The following is an 18,229-nucleotide window of genomic DNA, read 5'->3' on the forward strand; positions in this document are numbered from 1 at the left end:
AAGGAGGAAGACAGCCTCGGGAGAAGAGTGACTTTTTTGTTAGCGGGTAACCGGTGGCGAGTAAGACAGCGATGCGGGAGAAGATGGCTCGGGAGAAGACAGTACTGGGAGAAAACGGCTTGGGGAGAAGACGGCACTGGGATAAAGGTAGGCTCGGGGGAAACAACAGCTCAGAGCTATTTTTTTAATAAAAGACTTGTCAAAAACCGGCTCTTGTGTTTTTTTTTTTACATTTCTCTGCTTTTTGGGGTGAATGGGTAGGGGCACGATCTACCCGATACCTATTCACATGGGGGGAGCCGGATCCTACAGCCCCCGACAACCACCGGCCAGGGTTGTCGGGAAGAGGCCCTTGTCTCCATCCTCATTGGAAGATTTCCCATCTATTACTTTTTTGGGGAAAACCCAAAATTTGGGTAATTTATTTTACTTTCACCTTCAATGATAATAGTAAACAGGGAAAATAGAGATAATGAATCTCCCTACGGGGGGGCACAGACAGCAATAAAAACTGCCAAGCGTTCTAATCCCCCTCCACTCCATCCAAAACAAAAAAAAATGTTTTGCCTTTAGTTATACTTTAAACCTAATTGGCTATTTAAGGTTAATGCACCATACACTTCGCTGTTAGGGCATACCTGTTGGATACATTGTGTCAGTCCAAGTTAATAATAATGCCAGACTGCGGCGCCCTGTTGGTTCCTGCAAATACCTTTTAAAATTCCCTAACTCCTCTGTGCCCAGATAGCCCAAATGCTGAGTTCACACCATGTAAGAGCCTTCACTTCTGCATGAGAAGGTCTACCTACCCTACCTGCTGTTTTTTGGTCCAGTGCCAGAGCCTTATTGGCCAGTAAAGGCTTTGACATTGGACTTGTTAAACTGTGGGTCTGAGGGGGTTAATTCTGTGACAAGAAAGGGCTAGAAGTCACACAGGCATACAGGATTGAACTAGAGGCTTACTGAAAGTAGCTTGTAGTTACCACAATCTGCCGACACCAATTTACCTGACCAGTTCACTTTAAGCAGGCCTGTTAGGCCCAAAGAAACATAACAAAATTATTACGCAGCCCTTAAAACTGTTTACCATGCAAATATGGGAGCGAACGTGCATATTGTTACTACACAAAGGGGTTTAACCAAGGTATGTTTTTTTATGTAGAAAGTATATTAGTTTGCCACTTAGCCTTTGGAAATAATTATGCCACCTGCTTATGTATGCATATTTAACATATAACCATTCACAAATGCAATTATTTACTGTCAGAGTACTTACAGTTTTACTCTCCTCAGGTTCAAAGGCAATAAACAGATGACAACTTGCTCCAGGCTCCACAGTACCAACTGGATTGAGCAACGAAAAAGAACCACACGGGTTCAAAATTGAGAAACGGGGCTAGAATGACTATGTCAAGGTTCATAATGGATAAAAGTAGTAAAACATCCACAGTATACACACGCAGACAATGTAATTTTCTCTAAAAAGAATGACAATGCTGACCTATCCTTTATAGGAAAGTTAGTTGTGTGGCTCTCAGGCTGATGTATTGGCTTCAGTGCCGAGTCACCAACCTGTAACAAGTATAGAGGTAAGTTATTTTGGCATTTTTCTGACACTCATTTACATCATGGTCGTTTTATGTCTGTGACCCAAAAAGTACTGAAAATGATTGTAAATGCTCTTTTTTTTTTAAGCTAACAAACAGGTTTATACTTATCTACTCTGTAAAATGGAATTACACAGAGTGGCCCCACACCTCCTCTTCTCATGTCTCCTGCCAGTGCTCCTAGCTCCTCCACGTTGCTGAATGCCCCCATAAAAAAACGCTTTCTATGGGGGCACTTAAGCAGCCTTGCTCCCGAGCCTCGCCATCTGTATCTATTGACACAGACGGTGAGACTGGGCCCCCCCCCGCTCCCTTGTCCCTGGCTTTGATGATTCCTGCTCCCTCCCCCACCAATGTCTCTCACTGCCCTCAGCCAAGTCAGTGAAACCCAGAGAAGAAGGGAGAGAAGATCTGCAAGGGGGCTCGGGGCTGGCGATTGATCAATAAGAGCTAGGGTAAAGTATAGGGGGGGGGGGAGGGATACCAATATCTAAACATTTTTTAACATAATGTAGGGAATTCATTAAGGTAAAATTTTTTATGCTTGATACCACTTGAAGCCAGGCATGCCTAGGCAGCAATCATTTTAAGAAGGAGGGATTGAGTGGGATTGAGCTATTGAGTGGAACTATATTCTTCTAAGGATTTATGTGAGTCTGGTACAAGTTTTTGTATTTTTTATTGTTCTTTGATGTTTTTTTTTTTATAGACTCATTAAATATGCACACCAGATATTTAAGACCATTATAGAAACATTTTTTTCCATAGGAATTTTTGCCTGGAGATATTGTTGGTATGGGTATCACTCACCAATGGGGCCTTTTTCTATATTATATCTTCTAATCCTAAAGACTATTTTACTCAATATAGGGTTAATAAGAATCAACCCCCTACTGTGAGAGATTGAAGGGCTCTAAATTTGGTACTATTATATCATGTCAGCTTCAATGCAAGTCTTGGTATCTTGGAATAGCAACCCAGTAAAGAGGCAAGCAATGTTTACTACATTGAAACAGTTTTCTCCATCTCTTAACCGCCGGCTGTAAATTTATTTAAATACATACACTCTAAATGACTTGAAGCGTGCACAATTTAGCAGGCAATATCACTCTACCTACACTACATATTCTAGAGGGGTATCCATATTGATAGAAAATGATGTTGATTTTACCTTCAGCCAGGTACAGACACTAGAGGTCGCTATATCTTACTATATTGCACAATGTATAGAAAATCACGCGTTAGCCAATGTATATATAACACCCCCATATTCACCAGAGGTACTTAATGTGTAACTTCAGTCAATTTTTCAACTTTCTGTCTATTAAACCTTCTGCCCTTGTTTTAACTTTGGATAGTAAAACATTTTTTTCTGCCAGTAAATACCTTATACAGCCCTCTTCCTGTTTCTTGTCTGATAAAAAGCCTAGGCTTATGACATCATGCACAGCTCTCTCTCACTCTCGTGAGAGTTTGCCAGGAAGGGAGGGGGAATGAGTCATAGGAGGACCAATAAAATCTGCAGAGCTGGATTTGTGCCTCTGTGTGTCTGTGTAAATCCGGGAAGGGAACAGGCAGCACCTTCAGCTGCCCACAGTTAAAATGGATGCAGCCACTTTCAGTAGATGGAGGTTTCTGCAGCATATTTGGCAAGTACAGAATCACAGTATCTATAAAATAAGTGGTTATGCAAAGTGGTTGGAGGGAAGCTTCAGAATGGCAAAGATGTTATATAAGCAGACTGCAGTTCCCCTTTAACCGCTTGGCAACCAGCCGTCACAGTTGTACTGCGGCAGAATGGCACAGCTGGGCGAAATGACGTTATGTAATGCCCCTTCGCACCTGGTGGCCACTAGGGGCACTCGCGTGCCCCCAACTCGTATACAGAGGCAATGCGAGTGTCCGGCCGTTGCGATCACCACCAGGCTCCCATAATCGCTTGGGGAACACAGAGAACCGGGATCTGTGTGTGCAAACACACAGTTTCCGGTTCTCTGAGGGGAGAAGTGACAGATTGTCTGTTCAAACAGAGTATGAATAGCTTTCTATCTTTTCCCCTACACAGTCCACTCCCCCCTTCAGTTAGAATGCACACTAGGGAACACATTATCCCCTTGATCACCCCCTAGTGTTAACCCCTTCCCTGCCAGTAACATTTTTACAATAATCAATGCATTTTTATAGCACTGATCACTGTAAGGTCCCAAAAAATGTGCAGATCACCACCATTACTAGTAAAAAAAAATGAATAAAAATCGCAAAAAATTATCCCCTATTTTGTAAACGCTATAACTTTTGCGCAAACCAATCAATATACGCTTACTGAGATTTTTTTTAAACAAAAATATGTAGAAGAATACACATCAGCCTAAATTGAGGAAAAAAATATTTTTTATATATTATTTGGGGGATATTTATTATGGCAAAATTAAAAAAATATTGGGCTTTTTTTCAAAATTGTCGCACTTTTTTGTTTATAGCGCAAAAAATAAAAACCGCAGAGGTGATCAAATACCACCAAAATAAAGCTCTATTTGTGAAAAAAAAGACCTAAATTTTGTTTGGGTGCAACATCGCATGACCGCTTAATTGTCAGTTAAAAGGATGCAGTGCCTAATCACAAAAAGTGCTCTGGTCAGGAAGGGGATAAAATCTTCCAGGGCTGAAGTGGTTAAAGAATTCCTGCAATTCAATGCTGACAAATCTGATGTTCCTTGGTTAATAGCAGGGGATTTTAATATTTATTTTGATCCCTTTTTAGATAAATATGGCATGACTATGGGTCAAGCGACTTCTGCATGTACTTCCTTTGCTTGTTTTGTTTGGGAGATTAGCCTAGTGGATGTCTGGAGAACGCTATACCCATATGATAGAGTATTTTCTTGCTTCTCCAGCACCCTAGAATAGACGTTGGTTACTTCTACAATGCTACCTCTGATATCTGATGCGACTTACTCAGTTAGGGTGCTATCCGGTCACTCCCCACTGGTTCTCAAGTTAACTCTGTACTTTGCCCAGATTTGCACCTTATGGAAAGTGATCCCTTATTGGTTTGACGTTTTTCCATCAAAGGAGAACATGTTGCTTGACATTTTGGCCTACAGGGGGAATGTAAGCCAAAATGAGCCTTCAACAAGCCTTCTGTATCTCTGCAAGTTTATTGGGATTCTTTAAAAACCTATATAAGGGTCTTTTTTTTATTTTTTTATTTGAGAAATAAACAAGAACTTGCAAACTACTGATGTTAGTCTAACCATCCTGTAGTTCCCAGGGATATATATTGTCCCTTTTTTAAATATTGGTGCTTTTTTAAATAATGGCTTGTCTCCAATCAGCTGCTAGCATTACAGTCAGTAGACTGTTCATAAAAATTAGGAACAATGGTCTGGCAATCACTTGACGGAGTTCCTTAAGGACCCTCGGGTGTACGCCACCTGGTCCCAGTGACTTATTAATGTTCCATTTTTTAAGTATATTTCTAATTCTATCCTCTGTTAGCTATGAGGGTACTTCCTGTGGCATGTTATCAGGAAAAACATTGAAGTCTTGGTTACTGACTCCCCCATTTCCCTCTTGAAGACCGGGGAGAAGAATAAATTCAAAACCCTCACCCTCTCTCCATCTTTTGTAACCAGGTTCCCTTCATCGTCCTTTATGGGGCCAATATGCAATATGTTCTGACCTCCCTTTCTTACTATTTATATACTTAAAGAATTTCTTTATTTTTTTTTACTGTCCTTCCCTGTGTGCCTTTCGTGTTCTATCTTAGCCACCCTGATTGCACCCTTACATTTCCTATTACATTCTTTGTAAAGTAGGAATGCTGACAATGACCCCTGAGCCTTGTATTTTTTGAAGGCCTTCTCCTTCGCTTTTATATGCCTTTTTACGTTGGAGTTAAGCCACCCAGGACTTTTCTTAGCTTTTTTAAATGTATTTCCCATTGGGATGTACATTGGGATGTACTGGCCAATACCTTTATTTAATATGCTCTTAAAGCATTCCCGTTTTTCCTCAGTGTCTTTTTATTAACCTCCCTGGCGGTATGATTCAGTCTGGAATAAGGTGCTGAAAGCGGTACAATTATTTTGCATGGAAATCTGGCTTTTATTTTGTAGTCCTGTAATTCATAGGAATAACGCTCTTAAATCTGTTCAAACCAGAGTCTAGCAGACATCCCGGGTATGATAAAGTATATAATATAATAAAGAATAATAAAAATTATTCAATAATGTAATCAAATCCTAAAACACTGAAAAAGGGACACGTTTTGGTTGCTATGGACAATCTCCAAATTTCAGCCATAAAAAAACAGTATTTATAATATAAAAGTGCATGCAGGGCACTGCACAGACCACTAGGGACAAAGGGGGTGTGTATTTTGTAATACAGCACACTAATCTGTAAGATTACAGTGCTGTGTGTGTTTTTACTTTTTTGAATTTGCCGCCGTTCTCCGCTCCCGTGCACCGTAACGTCGCAGGGAACGGAGCTCGGCGGCATTCGGCACTGTGAATCGAGCGGAGGACAGCTCGATCACACAGCGCGGCGGACATCGCTGGATCCAGGGGACAAGGTAAGTAAAGCCGCGTACACACGTGGCGGACTGTCTGGCCAACTTAGTCCGTCAGACAATCCGACGGACAGTCCTTCATACTTTCGAATGAACGGACTTGCCCACACACGGCACTTTTTGAGCGGACTAATACGGCGGACTAAGTCCGCCATACTATCCGCCCTACTTTTGAAATGAACGGACTCGCCCACACACGCAGAGGAAAGTCCGCTCATTTCGAGCGCGTCTCCAGGTAGGCGGGGCCCGCGAAGGAGACGTCGCTGACCCCGCCGCCTGGTATGGACTTAAAGGGGAACCCCAACGCCGAAAAAAATCGGCGTGGGGGTCCCCCCCAAGTCCACAACAGACCCTTGTCCTAGCACGCTACCCGGCCGGCCAGGAAAGGGGGGCGAGCGAGCGCCCCCCCTTCTGAGCCGTACCAGGCCGCGTGCCCTCAACATGGGGGGTGCCTTGGGGAAGGGGGGCCGCGTGGCCCCCCCACCCCAAAGCACCTTGTCCCCATGTTGATGAGGACAAGGGCCTCTTCCCGACAACCCTGGCCGTTGGTTGTCGGGGTCTGCGGGCGGGGGGCTTATCGAAATCCGGGAGCCCCCTTTAATAAGGGGGCCCCCAGATACCGGCCCCCCACCCTATGTGAATGAGTATGGGGTACAATGTACCCCTACCCATTCACCTGTGAAAAAAAGTACAAAAAGTACAAAAAAAACACAACACAGGGTTAAAATATTTTATTGCACAGCTCCGGGGGTCTTCCGTCTTCGGGGGTCTTCTCACCGGACTCCTCCGCTATCGGGAGAAGAAGAAGAACGGAAGGCGACAGCGTCGGCGACGGCGGGGACAGAAGACCAGGTCACCGCCTGTAAAAGAGCTATAAGAAGGCGCGGTGGCCCAGCAGAAGAACCGAAGAGGGGGACAAGACCCCCGAAGTCGGGAGAAGAGGCTGGCGGCGAGGAAGAAAGCCGGACTCCTCCGCTAGCAAAAGAGCTACAAGAAGATAGCGGAGGAGTCCGGCGAGAAGACCCCCGAAGACGGAAGACCCCCGGAGCTGTGCAATAAAATATTTTAACCCTGTGTTGTGTTTTTTTTGTACTTTTTTTCACAGGTGAATGGGTAGGGGTACATTGTACCCCATACTCACTCACATAGGGTGGGGGGGCCGGTATCCAGGGGCCCCCTTATTAAAGGGGGCTCCCGGATTCCGATAAGCCCCCTGCCCGCAGACCCCGACAACCAACGGCCAGGGTTGTCGGGAAGAGGCCCTTGTCCTCATCGACATGGGGACAAGGTGCTTTGGGGTGGGGGGGCCGCGCGGCCCCCCCTTCCCCAAGGCACCACCCATGTTGAGGGCACGCGGCCTGGTACGGCACAGGAGGGGGGGCGCTCGCCCCCCTTTCCTGGCCGGCCGGGTAGCGTGCTCGGACAAGGGTCTGTTGTGGACTTGGGGGGGACCCCCACGCCGATTTTTTTCGACGTTGGGGTTCCCCTTTAAGTCCATACCAGGCGGCGGGGCCAGCGACGTCTCTGTCGCGGGCCCCGCCTACCTGGATACCCGCTCGAAATGAGCGGACTTTTCTCCGGGCGGGAAAAGTCCGCTCATTTCAAAAGTACGGCTGACTGGCACACACACGGGCGGATTGTCCGCCGAAATGCGAGTCCAGCGGACAGTATTTCCAACATTCCGAAATACTTAGTCTGCCAGACTGCACGCTGAAAAAGTCAGCTGAAGCCCACACACGAGCGGACTGTCCGCTGAAATGTGTTTCGGCGGACTAAGTAGGCCAGACAGTCCGCCCGTGTGTACGCGGCTTAAGTCTCCCTGTGTCCTCCCCTGCATCCAGCGAAGCGATCCTGAGTCTGGCTCGGGGTTACCGCTCCTACTAGTAAATTCCTAACCCAAGCCAGACTCGGGATTACCGCCAGGGAGGTTAACCTTGTGTTTCCTATTTGTGTTATTTACGCTGAAACTTATTGACCTGTGGTCACTATTTCCTAAATGGCCCCGTATTTCCACACCTGTGATCAGGTCTGTATCATTAGTAATCAGTAGGTCTAGTAACGCTTGGTTTCTTGTTGGTTCCATTAACCATCTGACCCATAAAATTGTCCTGCAAGACATTTAGGAAATGGTGAGCCTTAGACGAATGTGCGGTTCCTTCCGCCCAGTCTATGTCTGGATAATTAAAATACTCCATTATAATGACACTTCCCATCCTTGCTGCCATTCCAAACTGTGATAAGAGGTCTGCCTCCCCTCCTCCCTCTGGTTAGGGGATCAATAGCATACTTCCAGTATTACTTTCCCCTTGGTTTCCTCCCTTTGAAGCTCTACCCATAAGGATTCCACCTCCTCCCTTGCTCCATTAGTGATGTTGTCCCTCACATTCACTTGTACATCATTCTTGATATACAGGCATACCCCTCCCCCTTTTTTACCCACCCTATCTCTGCAAAATAGGGAATACCCTTGGATGGTTGCCAGTCAATCATGAGTGCAAGTCTCTGAAATTCCCACAAAATCAAAATCCTTCTCGTACAACAGCAGCTCTTGTTCTCCCATCTTGTCAGCCAACCTCCTGGCATTAGTGAGGGTAATACTCAATATATGCTCATATGGAATAACCCGTGACTACCTGAGGTAGCAAAACTTGAAAACTTTGATTGCTCGAAAAGGGCCGGTATTGTGTTTCTCCATCAACTTTTTGATAATGAGGCTCTACAACTATTTAATAAATCGGCAGATAAATACTATCTGTCTAATACATTTTTTTTCAATACTTGCAGTTGCGGCACGATCTGCGGAGTCAGGCAGTGGCTTTCTTATTAAAATATAATCCTTCTTTAATTTTAACTAAGACAGTAACTGTAAGACCTTCCAAACAGGGACTTATCAGGGATATATATTCTTCCCTAAAAACAATAGTTAGAACCAATATACAGGATGGCAGTCTTGGGCAGTGGTGTAGGGATCTGGAGACTCTTAGTGATGAGTAGGGATGAGCTTCGTGTTCGAGTCGAACGTACGTTCGACTCGAACATTGGCTGTTCGGGCGTTCGGCGAATTCCGAACGTTTGGGCCGTTCGCGTCAAAATTCGAGTGACGCGCGCGCGGACCACAATGCACTGCGGTGGCGCAGTGCATTGCTGCCCCATGATTGGCCAAGCATGCACTGTGACCCCGCATGCTTGGCCAATCGCAGCGCCGGCAGCGAGGAGAGCCATGATTGGCCACAGGCATCCTGCCTGTGGCCAATCATAGCTCAGGCTGTGTAGTGCACGCCCCACACTATATAAGGCCGCCTTTGAGGCGGCTTCGTGTAGTGTGTTACTTAGCATCTGAAGCAGTGGGTGTTCTGTGTACCTTCAACACAGTACACACCAATCGTTTTTGGCTGATTTCCTATCTTGCTGCTGTGTAGTGGTTGTTGTCTGTGCCCTGACTGCAGTATACACCACTATATTCACCTCACCTATATAGCTAGTGATCTAGCTTTAACCACTTAACAACTGCCCATTGCCGATTAACGGCTTCAGGGGGGTTGTTTAACTCTGAGAGGCCGTTAATTAACGGCCTCCCAGAATTCTGCTCTCGCGTGCCCCGAGGTGTGTGCACTCGAGAGCATCCGTGACCGCCGGGTCGCATCACGGATCACGGTAAACGGCTGCTCATAGCGACCGTTTACCACGTGATTGCTCCGTCAAATGACGGAGTGATCACTTGGAAACAAACCGGCGTCATGTTATGACGCCTGTTCCTCCCTCCCCTCTCTGTACCGATCGGTACAGCGGAGGGGAAAGAGATCGGTGTCAGCAGCGATGTGGGCTGCATCTGCAGTGCCCACATCGCAGCTCACCGAATTTAACCCCTCAATTCCCTGCCAATACTCTGCAATACCAGTGCATACTCTGCAGTACCCTGCCATTACTCTGCAGTACCCCGCCATTACTCTGCAGTGCAGTACCCTGCCATTACTCTGCAGTGCAGTACCCTGCCATTACTCTGCAGTACCCCCCATTACTCTGCAGTAACCCCCATTACTCTGCAGTACCCCCCAATACTCTGCAGTACCCGCCATTACTCTGCAGTACCCCCAATACTCTGCAGTACCCGCCATTACTCTGCAGTACCCGCCATTACTCTGCAGTACCCGCCATTACTCTGCAGTAACCCCCATTAACCTGCAGTACCCCCCAATACTCTGCAGTACCCGCCATTACTCTGCAGTACCCGCCATTACTCTGCAGTACCCCCAATACTCTGCAGTACCCTGCCATTACTCTGCAGTACCCCCCATTACTCTGCAGTAACCCCCATTACTCTGCAGTACCCCCCAATACTCTGCAGTACCCGCCATTACTCTGCAGTACCCGCCATTACTCTGCAGTACCCCCAATACTCTGCAGTACCCTGCCATTACTCTGTAGTACCCCCCAATACTCTGCAGTACCCTGCTATTACTCTGTAGTACCCCGCCAATACCCCACCAATACTCTGTAATACCCTGCCATAAATTGCCATACCCAGCCATACTCAGAGATACCCAGCCATACTCGGTGATACCCTGAAATACCCAGCCATAGACGCCCCCCACCCCTCACCGCCCTCCGGTGCTTCTACCAACTCGCCAGTACGATCAAAGCCAGAATCTTTTTTTTATTTTTTATTTCAGGCTTCCCAGCCTAGAGGTGAGATGTGGGGTCATATTGACCCCCCAGATTTCACTGTAAAGAGGACCTGTCACCCCATATTCCTATTACAAGGGATGTTTACATTTCTTGTAATAGGAATAAAAGTGATCAAAAATATATTTTTGGGGAAAAAAATGTCAAACTAACATAAATAAAGTAAAATGAACAATAAAAAAATAAAATAAAAATTAAAGCGCCCATGTCCCCATGTGCTCGCATGTGCCACACATGTGAGGTATCGCCGAGAATGTTAGAGCGAGAGCAATAATTCTAGTCCTAGACCTCCTCTGCAACTCAAAACATGTAACCAGTAAAAAAAAAATTAAAGCGTCGCCTATGGGGATTTTTTAAGTAGCGACGTTTGGCGCCATTCCACGGGCATGTGCAATTTTGAAGAGTGACATGTTTGATATCTATTTACTCAGCATAACTTCATCTTTCACTTTATGCAAACATTGGGCTAACAAGTGGTTAATAATAGAGCTGTCGTGCTGTCTGCGTGCTCTGTACCCAGTACATACCGCTATAATATAGGGCAGGCCCCTACTTTCAAACATCCAACTTACAAACATCTCCTACTTGCAAACGCAAGGAGACAGCAGCAAGTGAGATGAAAAAAAAGAATGATGGACGACAAAACAAATTATACAGGGGTGATAACCCTTCCCTATGTTTTCCAAAAAGCTTAAAGATAGTTTTTTTGACTGGAGCTACACTTTAAAAATGTACCAGTTGAAAATGACAAACAGATTCAACTTAACACAACAAACCTACACAGTCCCTGTCTTGTTTGCACCGCCTGTATACTGCTGTTCTGAGTATATAGGGCCTGGGGGCCACACACATTTCCTTTTTTTAATATGGGTACGGGGTTCCCCTTAATATGCGTACAAGACCCAAATAGGCTGGTAATGGGCAGGGAGGGCTACCCATGCCATGTTTCTCAATGATTTTCAACCATATTGCAGGAACCAGATATAACATTAAAACCGCAAGCAGTTTTAAATGGTGTTATTTCCGTTTAATGTCATTTTGTGCAGGGACTGTTCTAAACACGGGAAACACGTGGCACTTCACAGGCATACTACAGACACCCCCCAGGCACCATATTTAAAGGAATATTTCACTTTCTTTTTTTCACTTTAATCGTCATTAAAATCAGTGCTCCCGCCAAAACGGCAGTTTTTAAAACTTTTTTTTGCAGTGACCCATGTCCCCTGAGGCAGGAGGCAGGTCCCCAAACCCTTTTTAGGACACTATCTTGCATATTAGCCGTTAAAATTAGCACTTTCCAATTCGAACGTTCGAGTCCCATAGACTTCAATGGGGTTCTAACGTTCGTACCGAACGCGGGGGTCGTTCGCAAGTTCTGGTGCGAACCGAACCGGGGGGTGTTCGGCTCATCCCTAGTGATGAGGAATGGGAGCAAGCTTTGAAGAATTTATCTAGAGTAGCCTTATCTTCCTCACAGTGTCTGACCCAGTTAGTTATTATTCATAAATCCCACTACACTCCCTTAAAGCTACATTCCTGGGGTAACACCAAATTGTTCAAGGTGTATTACTGATATAGGTACACTTATACATATACTGTGGCAATGTCCCAAATTGCATCGATATTGGAAGAATCTATTTGATACCTTATGTTCAACACATTTATTCTGATCCAAAAATAGCTTTGCTAAGGATTGTATCGGAAGATATTATCCCAGCTGAAATATTTGTGATGTTGCTGAGGTCTATGTATATAGCCGGCAACCTTATATTACAAAAATGGATATTGAATTCTCCAGTAGCTCAATGGTCCAAAGTGATTAATCTTAACTTAAGGGAGGAATTGACATACAAAGGAAAAGCCCTAAAAAATGTAAAAATTATGTTGAGGAAAGTGAATAATGCATACACAGTGCCTTGAAAAAGTGCTCATACCCCTTAAAATTTTCAAATTTTCTACATTTTGTCATGTTATAACAAAAAACTTTATAGTATTTTATTATGACTTTATGTGATAGACCAACACAAAGTGGCACATAATTGTAAAGTGGAAGGAAAATGATAAATGTTTTTTAACATTTTTTACAAATAAATATCAGAAAATTTTGGCGTGCATTTGCATTCAGCCCCCCTGAGTCAATACCACCTTTCACTGCAATTACAGCTGCAATTGTTTTTGGGTATGTCTCTACCAGCTTTGTACATCTAGGAGAGTGACATGTTTGCCCATTCTTCTTTGCAAAATAGTGCAAGCTCTGTCAGACAGGATGGAGAGTGTCTGGGAACAGCAATTTTCAAGTCTTGCCACAAATTCTCAATTGGATTTAGGTCTGGACCTTGACGGGGCCATTCTAAGCCCTTGTATACACGGTCGGAGAATCCGTTGGAATGTGTCCTATCGGACCGTGTCGTCGTATAATCCGACTGTGTGTGGTATGCATCGGACTGATTCCGTCGGACCCAGTTTTCCAACATGTTGGAAATATTTCCCGACCAACTGGGCCAGTCGGACATACTCCGATCATGTGTAGCGAATTTTGATCGGACCAAGTGCCACGCATGCTCAGATCAAATTCCTACATCAAAGCTATTGGCTACTAGCCAGAATGTAGTCCCATCGTAACAAAATTATGTCATCACGTTCTGAAAGATCGGATTTTGCGACAACTTAGTCCGACCGTGTGTATGCAACAGTTTCGGACAAGATCCGACGGACAAAATCTGACGGATTTGGTTGTCGAAATCTCCGACCGTGTGTACAGGGGCTTACACATGAATATGCTTTTGATCTAAGCCATTCCATTGAAGCTCTGGCTGTATGTTTAGGGTTGTTGTCCTGCTGGAAGGTGAACCTCCGCCCCAGTCTCAAGTCTTTTGCAGACTCAAACAGGTTTTCTATTAAGATTGCCCTGTATTTGGCTCCACCCACCAATTCTGACCAGCTTCCCTTTCCTTGTGTCAGAAACCATGAATCATCAGACCATAACAGAAGTGCAGTTAAATCACACTTGTTTAATAATAAAAGTTAATAGAACAAACTGTCAGAAACCATGAATCAGACTGAGACAGAGGTACAGTTAAATCTCACCTGTTTAATAATAATAAAAAAAGGTAAACAGAGTAAACGTAGTCAAAACATAGCCAGAGTTCAGGAACCATAACGGATAGTCAGACAAGGCAAACGTCAGAGAGCCAGAGATGAGCGTAGAACAGCAAGCAGGATCTGGAACCAGAAGGAATGTCAGCCAAGCAAGTCTTTAACAGGAACACAGGAGAGCGTCCTTTGAGATGTGACCAAGGCTAAGGCAGAGATCATCTGGGCTGGACGACTTAAATAGGCAGGACTGACGAGCAGGATATCATCAACAGGTGAGTCACTGTGGAGAGATAGGAGCTGGCAAATAGCCGACAGCTGAGTGGTCAGCTCAGAGAAGGAAGGGCTGAGCCCAGCCCTGACAGTACCCCTTCCATGACCCCTCCCCCTCGGAGGAACAACAGGCTTAAGGGGAAAACTATGGAAATCACAGAGGAGGTCAGGAGCATGTACTTCCGAGGATGAGACCCAAGAGCGTTCCTCCGGACCGTACCTTTTCCAATGCACCAGGTACAGTATGCGCCCACGGAACCCATGGGAGTCAACAATGGACTGTACTTGATACTCCTCATGCTTCTCAACCTGTACAGGGTGAGGACAAGGCGCCGAGGTGGTAAAGCGGTTTCAGACCAAAGGTTTTAATAAGAAGACATGAAATACATTTGAGATACGCATATTAGAAGGAAGGTCTAATGCGCAAGCCACTGGGTTAATCCTGCAAAGAATACGGAAAGGCCCAATAAACCGAGGTATGAACTTCAGAGAGAGAACACGAAGTTGGAGGATGCGAGATGACAGCTAGACCCTGTCCCCAACCTTGTAGGAAGGCGCAGGTAAGCGTCTGCGGTCAGCATGGAGTCTGTACCTATCATTAGCATGTCGCAAAGCCTCCTGGACTTGTGCCCATGTGGAACATAGACCACAGAGATGCTCCTCTAATGTAGGAATACTCTGCAAACAAATGAGTCAGGCCACATGGAAGGTTGGAAACCATAGTTCGTCATAAATGGGGACAATCGGGAAGCAGAATTCAAGGCACTATTGTGAGCAAACTCCGCCCACGTAAGACTATTTGTTATGATGGTCAGAAATATAGCAACATAGGAATTGCTCCAAGGACTGATTGGCTCGTTCTGCAGCACCATTAGACTGCGGGTGATACGCAGAGGAGAAAGCAAGCTGAGCTCCCAACTGTGCACAAAAGGCTCGCTAAAACTGGGACACAAACTGACTACCCCTGTCCGAGACAATCACCTTGGGTAGCCCATGTAAGCAAATGATCTCCCGAGCAAAAATGGAAGCCAGTTCCTTAGACGTGGGCAACTTCTTAAGTGGAATACAATACATTTTCGAGAAACCGGTCAACCACCATAAGGATAACTGTGTTGCCCTGGGAGTTGGGTAACTTCACAATGAAATCCATAGACAGGTGGAGCCTCTCTGCATTGGGTATGGATTGTAGGAGGCCCCCTGGAAGGTGGCGTGGAGTCTTACTCTGAGCACACACGAAACAGGCAGCTACGAAGGTGGTTAAATAAGCACGTAGACTAGGCCACCAGAATTGTTGGGAAATGGCCCAAAAGAGTTGATTCTTCCCAGGGTGGCCAGCAGCCTTGGGAGAATGGTAAGTCTGGAGCACTATGGAGACTCTCTGGGACAAAGCAATGGTCACAAGGTTTCTCAGGAGGAGCATGGACCTGAGCAGCGAGAATTTTGTCACCCAAAGGAGGAGTGAGACTGGTGCGAACCGTAGCCAGAATATGATCAGGAGGAATCGCAGGAAACGGAACCGACTCCATCTTGAAAGGGGAGGAAAATTTTTGTGATAAACCGTCAGCCCTTACATTCTTAGTACCGGGTAAGAATGAGACAATGTAATTAAAACTAGACAAGAAAAGAACCCTTCACGTCCTTCAGAGAGGGGCATTTCAGACAACAATGTAAGATTCTTATAGTCAGTAAAAATGAGAACTGGCACCGTGGTACCTTCGAGGAGATGTCTCCATTCTTTCAGGGCTAAAATTATTATATAACAGCTCTCTCTCAAAAATCTCATAATTGCACTCTGCAGATGACAATTTCTTGGAGAAGTAGCCACTGTGGGAGATTCCAGGTGTGCCGTGCAACTTAGGAGCGTTAGTAACGCCATGGCAAACTGATCCATGCGGTGATCTTGTAAATCCAATCTGGAAAAAATATTACCAACAAGTGGATTGACTGCATCTTCTGAATTCATGACCTTCACCTACTGTCAGAAACCATGAATCAGACCAAGACAGAAGTACAATAATAATAATAATAATAATAATAATAAAAGTAAATAAAACAAACGTAGTCAAAATATAGCCAAAGTTCAGTAACCAGAAGGGATAGTTAGACAAGCCAGAAAGTCAGGAAGCCAGGGAACAGCATAGTTGAACAGCAAGCAGGATTTGGAACCAGAAGGAATGTCAGCCAAGCAAGTCTTTAACAGGAACGCACAAGATAGTCTCTGTGATATTAACCAAGGCGAAGGCAGAGATCGCAGAGATCATCTGGGCTGGACGGCTTAAGTAGGCAGGACTGATGAGCAGGATATCATCAACAGGTGAGTCACTGTGGAGAGATAGGAGCTGCCAATTAGCTGACAGCTGAGCGGCCAGCTTACAGAAGGAAGGGATACTTATACTGAGATTAAATTACACACAGGTGGACTCTATTTACTAATTATGTGACTTCTGAAGGCAATTGGTTCCACTAGATTTTAGTTAGGGGTATCGGAGTAAATGGGGCTGAATACAAATTCACGCCACACTTTTCAGATAATTATTTGTTGAAAATTTTGAAAACCATTTATAATTTTCCTTCCATTTCGCAATTATGTGCCATTTTGTGTTTTTCAGGGGAGAGGAAACAGATCGTGTACTATGGATGAACACCAATCTCCCTCTCCTCCTAGACAGTCCCATCCCCCCACAGTTAGAAACACACATACGGAACACAGTTAACCCCTTGATCACCCCTAGTGTTAACCCCTTCCCTGCCAGTGACATTTAAACAGTAATCAGTGCTATACAAATGCACTGATTACTGTTGTATAATTGTCAATGGTTTCAAAAATGTGTCAAATGTGTCCGCCATAATGTCGCAGCCCCAATAAAAATCGCAAATCGCTGCTATTACTAGTAAAAAAAAAAATTTTTATTTTTTTTATTAAAATGCCATGAATCTATCCCCTATTTTTTGGAGCTATAACTTTTGCGCAAACCAATCAATATAAGTGTATTGCAATTTTTTTTTTTACCAAAAATATGTAGAAGAATACATATCGGCCTAAACTGAGGAAAAAAATCATCTTTTTGATAAAAAATGTGGGATATTTATTATAGCAAAGAGTAAAAGATATTGTGTTTTTTTTTCAAAATTGTGACTCTTCTTTTGTTTATAGTGCAAAAAAAACAAAAAAAAAAACCACAGAGGCGATCAAATACAACCAAAAGAAAGCTCTATTTGTGAGGAAAAAAGGACATCAGTTTTGTTTGGTTACAGCATCACACGACCGTGCAATTGTCAGTTAAAGCGACACAGAGCCGAATCAGCGTAGAAGGGACGACGTTGTTAGCGGTGAGGAGGATGGTCTATGTGGACAGCTTTACCCCAGATGCTTGACTACTTAAATGTGCCTCTTTTAATCATCAACCATGTGAGCTGCTAAATGTTGTACCTTCATTAAATTTAACCATATCGCTACATTTAGAGGCGCCTCTCTTCTCTTTTATACTCAGTTGTGATGTGACGCTGCTTGTATATCAAGTCAAAATTTGTTAAAAAAAAAAAAAGTCTTGTCTTGCAAAATGCTCTCAAACCAAGTTACTCTCAAGCCAAGGTTTTACTGTATTGTATGTTTTAAGTTTTGTTGTAAATTGGAAAAAACTAAAATTATCTGATTTAAAAAAAAAAAAGGAGGAGGACTGCAATGGTAGCCACTGCAGTTCTCTCTTGACATGTATACTTTAACACGGTAACATAAATGCAGCTCCCTTTGTAAAATGAGCACTAACACCATTAAAATACATACCTGATTACAGGACCAAGCTCAGTCTATTTACGGGTGGCCTGCTACTTCCCCAAAATTTCCAGGTATAAGCCACAGGTAAGGGAGGAAGGATCTGTGTGATTCAGGTGCACTGCCTCTGCTTGAGCAAGAAATCATTGCCTCTCTCTCACAGAAATTCTGCTCCTGATCACAACATAGACCTGGATGCATCATGCTGATACATGGAGATTCTGATCA

At 44.5% G+C, this 18,229-nt stretch overlaps 1 protein-coding gene across 5 annotated transcripts in view; it reads right to left on the reverse strand.

The window, feature by feature from the left end:
- CFAP74 (cilia and flagella associated protein 74) overlaps positions 1 to 18,229 on the reverse strand; it is a 284,293-nt gene that overhangs the window by 46,619 nt on the left and 219,445 nt on the right. For all 5 annotated transcript variants that reach the window (XM_077457647.1, XM_077457646.1, XM_077457645.1 and 2 more), the window contains one exon: positions 1,277 to 1,396. In XM_077457647.1, coding sequence (XP_077313773.1) covers positions 1,277 to 1,396 — 120 coding nt within the window. The remainder of the gene's footprint in view (positions 1 to 1,276; positions 1,397 to 18,229) is intronic.

Source organism: Lithobates pipiens, unplaced genomic scaffold, assembly GCF_037356315.1.
Source record: "Lithobates pipiens isolate NorthernLeopardFrog02 unplaced genomic scaffold, aLitPip1_a1.2 Scaffold_27, whole genome shotgun sequence".
Taxonomy (NCBI): Eukaryota; Metazoa; Chordata; class Amphibia; order Anura; family Ranidae; genus Lithobates; species Lithobates pipiens.